Source organism: Notolepis coatsorum (assembly GCF_963971535.1).
Source record: "Notolepis coatsorum genome assembly, chromosome: 2".
In the NCBI taxonomy this organism is placed as follows: Eukaryota; Metazoa; Chordata; class Actinopteri; order Aulopiformes; family Paralepididae; genus Notolepis; species Notolepis coatsorum.
The window spans coordinates 49,114,541-49,124,540 of NC_140166.1; the positions used below are offsets into that span (position 1 = coordinate 49,114,541).

Consider the following 10,000-nt stretch of genomic DNA (forward strand, 5'->3'; position numbering starts at 1 on the left):
TGGGCCCTAATAATGGCAATCTAGGGATCCAGGCCTCTGGGAGGACCTGTGTAAAGATGGGGTCACATGCACACTAAATTCAAGATATAGACTGATTCAATTCAATTTCCTGCATCAGGTCTATTTTACCCCCTCCAAATTACATGGGTTCAACTCTAGTATCTCGCCCCTCTGTTTTAGGTGTGGCCAGGAGGAGGGCACGTTCCTTCACTCCACTTGGCATTGCATCAAACTGCAAAGTTTCTGGGAGCGGGTCTGTGAGGCCATATCACAAATTCATAATATAACATTTCCGACTGATCCCGAATTATGCCTCCTTGGTAACTTTACAAACTCAAACCTTACACGCAGTCATTCCATCAAGCTTACAGAACTCCTCCTGGTTATTGCCAAAAAATGTATTGCAACAAAATGGAAGTCAGATCTCCCTTTGCCATTTGGGATGTGGCTTTCAGAGGTGAAGAGCTGTATCCCTCTAGAAAAGGTGACTTATTCACTAAGGAACAGGGTTGATCATTTCAATAAAATTTGGCAGCCTTTTCTGGACTATCTTGGAGATCTCCCACCCGACTTGACTGAATGACCTTCTCATTGATCTCTCTAGTAGCTCCATTCTGGTAAAGATGTGTTAAAGATGTGTTGAGGACATCCTGTATCTCTCAATGTCTCTGAAAATATTGTAATTTTTTGTTCTGTTTTTTTGTTGTTGTCGTTTGTTTCTGTTTTCCTGTTGTGTTTGTTTACATATGTAGGGACCTTTATCACTTTATCTTGCACATTTACAACCATTTACCATAGGCGTATATAGGCACCCACATATAGTTGTTGTTATTGTTGCTGTTATTACTGTCCTGTAATTGTCTCAGTATTGTCATTTGTGTATGTTTTGAATAATGGAAAATCAAAATAAAATATTAAAAAAAAAAGAAAAAATGGCAATCAAGCAATAGAATTTAAAAAGTTATAGCCCTGCAAAGAAGGGGAACTTCTCCATGTTAAATAGAGCTGGCAATGGATGGTATATCATGAATTTAGCCTTAGGCAATCAAAGTGTTAAAGTAAAAATGATGATGCTCTCATCAATAGCAAAAAAAAATTAAACTGCGTGCGAGACAGAGTGGTCAGCGGCAGGGAGACAGGCAAGCTTCCCTTGCAGTTTAAGCTCAGTCCAGTGTTGATGTTGGCGTTGTTGTTGTGCCGACATGAGATGGCCACGGGCATTGGTAAGTGGCAGTTCCTGCCACGTTCCACAGATGTCAATGGTGGCCTTCACAGAGATGGTAGGGTCAGAGAGGATCTCCTCAGAAACATTAACAGCGTCTGAGTCCGGCCCCACCCACTCCAGGGCCACGTTGGACCAGCCGCATAGGTCATTCAGGTCTGGCCAGTCAGACCACACCCCGAATCCGGGGGCGCGGCTGTCCAGCTTTCCACTTGGTTTCTTCTTGTAACCCAGGAAGTTTGGATCCGACCCACACGCCACATACACACACGCACGCACGCACGCACGCACGCACGCACGCACACACGCACACACACACACACACACACACACACACACACACACACACACACACACACACACACACACACACACACACACACACACACACACACGCTGAACACAACATGTCACGTGTGCCACACTTACAACTTCTTGATAACAAAATGATCTCTATGCAAAACAAAATGGCATATATGCTCCCAGTGCGCTACAGGATAGAATTCAAGGTTCTCCTATTCGTTTATAAAGCTCTTAATGGTAAGGCCCCCTTTTACCTAGTGTAGCACACGTGTCACTAACAGTAACAGCTCGACGCCACAGATCAGTTCTAGGCTTGAGGGAGGAGTAATATACACAGTAAAAGGAGTAGTAGACCAGAGACAAGGTTATAACAGTGACCGGTAATTTATTCAAGTTTAACAGCAGCGCTAGTAAGACAATGACGACAACATGCAACGAGTAAGTGAGGTAAAGTGAAGTATCCCTTTTAGGTCCTTTCATTACAAGGTACAGTACTCCTCTGATTTGTGGAAACATTGGAACCGATGCCTTTATGTATTTTAATCTATGTTGTTGGCCTTGTTTCTTTTGTTATTGTATTCTTGTTGTTGTTTTTGTATATGTGTAATATGGACCTTGAGTCTGAAATAAAGTCTTCATCATCATCATCATCATCATCATCATCATCATCATCATCATCATCATTAACCACTCCTTCTTTCAGGTTCAGATGGTTCAGATGTCTCTGAGGATAATCATTAGCTAAAAGCTAGATTTAAGGTTGGACATTAGATGTATCCTTTTCGGTATCTTTCTTCTGCAGGTGCAGATCAGTAAACTTTATATTAGTTGATCATTTTCAGTCAACTTTATACTAGTTTATCATTTTCAGTAAACTATATATTAGTTTATCATTTTCAGTAAACTTTATATTAGTTTATCATTTTCAGTTAGTAGGTATATTTAAACATATTCATTTAAACCTTTAAATGTGCAGGGAATGCAACTACCCTTTTAGGTGAAATGACCCTTTAAACTCTTACTTTGCGGGTGTAATACCAAGCAAAGTACCAATAGAAATCTTTCAATGTACAGGGATGCAAGTACCTTATTAGGTGAAATGACCCTTTAAACTCTCTTTCTTTACAGGAGAACCATCAGTGATTCAACTACAATCAATGTGTATCAATGAGATTCAAGTACCTTATTGGGTGAATTGACCCTTTAACTCTCCTTCCTTACAGGAGAAATATCTGTGAGATTCAAGTATCTTATTGGGTGAATTGACCCTTTAACTCCTTCCTTACAGGAGAAACATCAGTGAGATTCAAGTATCTTATTGGGTGAATTGACCCTTTAACTCTCCTTCCTTACAGGAGAAATATCAGTGAGATTCAAGTATCCTATTGGGTGAATTGACCCTTTAACTCTCCTTCCTTACAGGAGAAACACCAGTATACATATATACAATGTGCATCAATCAAATACAAAATACAAAGGTGCAGAGGATACAAAGGCCCTTGGAAGTCCTTGTGATTCAAGTTCAATCAGTTCGTAACCTGGGTTACACTAGCAGACCTCCTCACCCCCTATACCAACGTCAGGGCCCTCAGATCTGATGATAAGGGTCTCCTAATCACTTCAAGTCACAGCTCCTGACCTATGGAACAGCATCCCCACGTCCATCAAATCTGCCCCCTCCATCGAGTCTTTTAAATCCAAGCTCAAAACTCACCTACAGTATATTCCCTGGCCTTCCCTGACTCACTCTTGACTCTTGCCTTGTTTGTTTTGACGTGTTGTTCTGTTTCTTTGTTTGTCTGTTGGTTGTTTATTTATACTTCAGGAGCACTTTCTTTTTTTTAGCCACGCGACCCACTGTGAAGCACTTTGGTTGACAAGTGTCATGTTTAAATGTGCTTTTGATTGATTGATGACCTCTCCCTCTCTAATCCTGTTCTCTCTCAGGATGGACCATGGAGAGCGAGGGCCGGGGATCTCACACCTTCGTTATGAGGAAGAGGAGGGTGAGGAACGTCCATTACACTGACCCGCGCGGCTCACAGAGATAGGAGATTAAAGCTCTATGTCCTTCGTCTTTATTCATTGTGACACTGTAGATGTATATCGTGGTGATTTTACCTCATTTATCGTTTGTGTTTGAAATCTGACCATGACTGTCAGTTGATAATGGGCTGCAAATCAGGATTAAAGATCGCCATGACAGTGAAGGGAATGTGTTTAACCTCCACGTGTTTGGAGTGTGTGGGTGTGGGGGGGGGGGGTTGTACAACTGGCCTCTGGACCATCTGCCAGGGCAGTGTTCCAGTATTTCTCACCCTTTATGTGTGCATGCATGTGCATGTGTATTGTGTGCTAGTGTGTGTGGGCATTTGTGGGTATATTTGTGGGTTGAACACAATATTGATGCAGAATAGATTTGATTTATTCATCAGGGCTTTTATGATTGAGAATGGTGTTATTATCATTAACCAACAGACACAAGCTGTGAAACATAATTTATTCATAGTTTGTCAAAGTGATTTAACATTCATGAAAATGCTTCTCTGTGTGCGAGGGTTTAATTAAAGATTTTAGTAGACAATCTGCCAATGTTGTTTGATCTCACTCAAGCGTTTGGACCTTTTTTTATCCCATCGCTTATATTTTGGGTTAAAAAAAATCGGATAATTTAAAGGTGCTATAACATTCAGCCACTAGAGCACCAGCATGTCATTTATCCAATCAGGTGCATGTAAACAACAACATTCATTTTGGACCCGCAAAAATAAGCAATACTTTTATTCCACACCTTTCTAAAAAAGCTCTGTGGATGTATTATTATATTTTTCTAATGATAAAAATGTTATCTATAGCAACTTTAACATCTATTAAAAAAAAGAAAAAATGAAGTTGCAAAGGTTGTAACCACTCCATTTTTCATCCTTATATAGACCATCAGTCCGTCTACATCGGTGTCCCAGTGCCTCGAGGGTATAGACGCAAGCGCCGGCGGAGACGGTCCGAGTCCAGTCATGAAGCCAGTGACGTGGACAGGGACCGGGACAGACACCACTACAGCCACCACAGACACCATGACCACGACCACGAACACGAACACGGGCACGACAGAGACATAGACATGGAAGAGGGCCTAATGAACCACCCCGATGACCAAAATGTCCCCGACATCAACCGCACCAGTGAGTGACCTATCTTAACCCTTTTCCCTACCACACTACAGAAGGTTAACCCTTTCACTACCACACTACAGATGGTTTGTCTGTGGTGTGGTAGTGAAAGGGTTAACCTTATGTAGTGTGCTAGTGAAAGGGTTAACCCTTTGTCGTGTGGCAGTGAAAGGGTTAACCTTCTGTAGTGTGGTAGTGAAAGGGTTAACCCTTTGGTAGTGTGCTAATGAAAGTGTTAAATATTTGCCGTAGGAGGCTGAAATTCATATAGTGTGTGAAAAATCGACATAGTGTGTGCAGGTGTAGAATTGGCAAGGGTATAATATTTAAGCAATAATACACAAGAAGTGGTATGTCATGAATATTGCCACGGCTGTGATGCGCCAGCAGGCACGAGAACGAAGCTCGAGTAGGCATCACAGCCGTGGCAATATTAATGTATGGTATGTGGATGTATGTATGTATGTATGTTTATGTTGTGTCTGTCCACTATGTCTGTTACTTTGTTATTCCCCCCCCCCCCCCCAATGTAAAGCGACCTTGGGTCTTTTGAAAGGCGCTATATAAAATGAAGTTATTATTATTATTAATGACATACCACAGGCTTCCGAGTGTATTATTGCTTTCATACAGCAGTTTGCGTCCGGAAAAATATAGGATGAATACAGACAATTGGTGGGGTCTTTTATATCGATTTCAGTGAACATGGCGTAGAATTTTTTTCCCTAAAGATGTCCCATTGCTATGGAATTTCAAATGGGGTAGGCTATCAACCAGCTTGGCAACGCAAACTAATGACGTATCAGTCTAATGTAAGCGAAAGTCTGCGAAAGTCATCAGCACCTTGGGGGATCAGCACCTTGGACAGTTCCGGGAGTTGGGCCAGTTCAATGCCCAGGCTGTCACTTGGTGGTGTTGATTTCATTGCGGCTTTTCTCCAGCACGCCCAGCTCGTCTTTTGTTGGATTGGCATGTCTAATAATGCTGTTTTTCTGAATACCAGTAGATGTAGGACCGTCCTCTTTATCTATCCACTCGTTTATGGTTAACGGGTACGTTAAATCAAATGTAACGTTGTCCGCTGAGTAGGTCATGTTGACACAGTTTCTGTTTGATGAATGGCAGTTTCTTTCTACTTTGTACAACATTCTAAAGCCAGTGCAGTGGTATATTCATGGTGATTTAACTGTGTGAGTATATCATGAATATACTCACTGATTAGAACACTCTCGACCAATCACAATGCGTGGTCGTAACTACCTGTTGTATAAACTACTTTGCCAGGTAGGTAACTGGGTTTTTACTGTGCTATAGTTGTGGAGTCCATGCCATGACATGAGGGGCTGCATATCGGCCTGCGTATGCATGATTCACACTTTGGAAGTAGAACATGGATGGAAGTTTGGAACCCTTCTGTGCAGGTCCACTGACAAACCTTGACCGCCTGGTTGTTTTGGGATCATTCTCTCCCTGACTTTGATTCATGATTGGCACGTGATGTATATAGTGAGCCTATTATAGGATCCACGCGAGACTTCTACCGTGGGTACATCTCGGCGTCCTGCAACTATTCCCCATTCACATGTAGCCCCGAAAACGCTTAGAAAAAGAAAGCCGACAAGGGTCAATAAACTTGCCGAAACGGAAAAGTGTCCCACGGGCGCGGCGTGATTACATGATATACATTCATTCAAACAAGTAATACAAGTGGAATTCACTGCTGGGTCATTGTCAATACTATGCTTCAATAGCATTGATCCCCGGTGGCCTTTTAACAGTGCACACAGTGCACAGCAATTACTATACTTTTCTATCCAAAAGGTTAGAACACTGTGGCCAACTGGGCGCTATCACCCTGCAGCACCGTGTATGAACTTGCACCCACATGGGGTCCATATAAACAGACCAGAGAACAAAATAGATTGTATGTACAGCGGGGTACATGATTGAATATCTATAATTATGCAATCATGTATGTGATCTGGAAGCTGGTTCCACGTTACGGTAACGATTGCATGTACAGTCAGTGACCAATATTGGCTATACAATATGAAAGTATTACGGTAATAGACATACGCCAGGTTGATGGTGAGGTACAAAAGGTGCCACGGTAACGAATATGCTGCTTTATTGAGTAGGAATAGATTCAGGACTTTATGTTGGAGAAGAATGGTGTATATTGATGATGCGGATGTCAGGGTTAGTGGAATGGTGACCTCCCGTAGTGACTAAGCCTTAGGGGGAACTTCCTGTTTAGTAGATATACTGTACACGTTCCAGCACTAGATCATTATCACTGAAGTGAGAACAATAACTAGAAACAGGCTACAGCAGGGCAGTAACTGCATTCATTGTTACCACCATCATCATCATCATCATCATCATCATCATCATCATCATCATCATCATCATCATCATCATCATCATATTACAGTAATTTTTTTATGTAAACATTTAATTGGAGGTTTTCCCTTGAACAATCATTTTAAACTTAATTATCTAAACATGGTAAGCTGGAGTGTTGTGTTCCTTCATAGTTAAAGACTGTAGAGGTTCAGTGCTTTCAGCGGATGTATCATATTCACACTCCAAGTGATTTTGATTAACTTTACAACTGCAAATACAGGAAGTGACATTCCATTTAGTCTCTGTCCCCCTGGTTCAAAAGGTCCTGTAGCCTATAGTCTACTATGGAGATTGTATGATATTTTGCAATATAAAACAAAGATCTGCTTGAAACGTGGGCAGTTAATAAAACAAAAAAACCTGGCCATGCATAGCCTATTTCCCCACCCGGCTGTTATCCAATTTGTTTATCTAGCCGAACAGGCCCCATCGGGAAATGGCTGCTCCATGGAATAACAAAAGGTGTGAAATGAAGAGATATTTACAAGTTTATAATTATTTTCTTTGGCTAATATCTTAGGTGGGATATCACTAGTCTAGACCTGTATGCAAATGAACAGACATGGTCACCAGAACCCTGAGCAGGTTGATATAATTTAATTTACAGTGTTTTCTGAACAGAGGTTTCTCAGGGGACCGTTGGGCTTGATCAAGCAAACTGGATAACAACTGTGTGTGACTTTGGGAAATGTGCAAAGTTAAAACATCTTTTGTTTAACAATTGATTGATTGATTGAAAACTTTATTAACAGATTGCAGAATGGGTACAATACAGTACAGCTCAATACACACAATTGTTAAGGGGATGCAGACCAGAGAAAGACTTTCGTCTAGTTTACATCAGGGTCCCCCATTTTCAATTCATCAGGACATATATGACATACATGACATACAGATAGTCAGTACTGCTACATCTATACATTTATGACATACCAGATTTGCAAATACAGTACTGTTTGTGATACAGAAGGAGTCAAGAAAAGGGAGTATATACATTTGACGTAGAAACTGTACATTGGAGGAGGTTGGGTGGGGGGGGTTGGGTACATTGGGATATTGACAACCATACTGGGTAATTTACATTGGAGGTGGTTGGGGGGGGGGGGCACACTGTATAAACAAGCAAAACTGTACATTGAGGGGGGGGGGGGAGGAGACACTGTACAAACAAACAATATTGTACATTGGACTATTGACAAAACCATACTAGGTAAATGACTGTACATTGGAGGGGGTTGGGTTAGGATATTTACAGGGGCCAGTGTTGAATTGCAGTCTCCCGTAGGTGTCCCTTGAGAGTGTTTTTGAAAGTGGGTAGTGATCCACATTCCTTTACAGCTTTGGGTAGGGCGTTCCACATTGATGTGGCATAATTGCGAAACGTGTTTAGTCCCTTATTTGAGCCGAATCTGGGTTTAACATGATTTGTGGAGCTCCCTCTGGTGTTGTGATCGTGGTATTCACTGACCTTTGGGAAGTATTTTGACATGTACATGGGTACCTTGGTCGTGTAGTGTATCTTGTAGACCAGGCCCATTGCAAGTTGCTGTACTCTGTCGTCTACTCTAAGCCATCCTAGGTTGTCAAAGTGGGCAGGGGTGAGATGGGTTCTAGGAGTCAGGTCAAGCAGTAGTCTGACCAGTTTGTTTTGAGATGTTTGTAATTTTGTTTTTAGCGCCTTTGAGGTGCTTTGGTACCATGAGGTGCAAGCATAGTCGTAGTACCCCTGAATGAGTGCTCCTGCCAGAGTCTTCAGGGTATTCTTGTATAGTTTTCAGGGTATTCAATTCATAGTTTTAATCAGATTTACCAATGGCAAGAAACATGTCAAGCGTATTACCATTACGAAATATCATACAGTGTACATAGTAAACTATAGGAGCTTTTTAACCAGGGGGCGGGGTATATACATGAGCTGTCTGAACATTTTCATTTTCGACTTATTTTCGATTCTTCGTTTGAAGGCTTCAATTAATGTCAAATTACAATTAAATCAAATTCAATGTGGCTGAGTACAGAAATGCTTTGAAGTGTTGCCAGGACAAAAAACGCTTAGATAATGGATGGTTTCATTTTAGACTTTAGTCCATGGTTGACCTACAAGCATCGACAGCTTTACCATTCACCCTTTCACTACCACACTACATACGGTTAACCTTTCACTACTACACTACCAAAGGGTTAACCCTTGCACTGCGACAATACAGAAGGTTAACCCTTTCACTGCCACACAACAAAGGGTTAACCTTTCACTACCACACTACAGAAGGTTAACCTTTCACTACCACACTACAGAAGGTTAACCTTTCACTACCACACTACAGAAGGTTAACCTTTCACTACCACACTACCAAAGGGTTAACCCTTTCACTGCGACAATACAGAAGGTTAACCCTTTCACTGCCACACAACAAAGGGTTAACCTTTTCACAACCACGCTACAGAAGGTTAACCCTTTCACCACCACTGTAGTGTGGTAGTGAAAGGTTAACCTTCTGTAGTGTGGTAGTGAAATGTTAACCTTCTGTAGTGTGGTAGTGAAAGGTTAACCTTCTGTATTGTGGTAGTGAAAGGTTAACCTTCTGTAGTGTGGTAGTGAAAGGTTAACCTTCTGTAGTGTGGTAGTGAAAGGTTAACCTTCTGTAGTGTGGTAGTGAAAGGTTAACCTTCTGTAGTGTGGTAGTGGAAGGTTAACCTTCTGTAGTGTGGTAGTGAAAGGTTAACCTTCTGTAGTGTGGTAGTGAAAGGTTAACCTTCTGTAGTGTGGTAGTGAAAGGTTAACCGTCTGTAGTGTGGTAGTGAAAGGTTAACCTTCTGTAGTGTGGTAGTGAAAGGTTAACCGTCTGTAGTGTGGTAGTGAAAGGTTAACCTTCTGTAGTGTGGTAGTGAAAGGTTAACC

At 41.6% G+C, this 10,000-nt stretch overlaps 1 protein-coding gene across 1 annotated transcript in view; it reads left to right on the forward strand.

Moving 5' to 3' along the window:
- Positions 1–3,473: 3,473 nt before the first annotated feature.
- The window catches only part of slc4a5a (solute carrier family 4 member 5a), a gene marked incomplete at both ends in the record, with an annotated part of 72,792 nt that continues 66,265 nt past the window's right edge, over positions 3,474–10,000 (forward strand). The window contains 2 exons of the mRNA XM_084308137.1: positions 3,474–3,531; positions 4,459–4,707. Of these exons, the coding sequence (XP_084164263.1) occupies positions 3,474–3,531; positions 4,459–4,707 (307 nt within the window). The remainder of the gene's footprint in view (positions 3,532–4,458; positions 4,708–10,000) is intronic.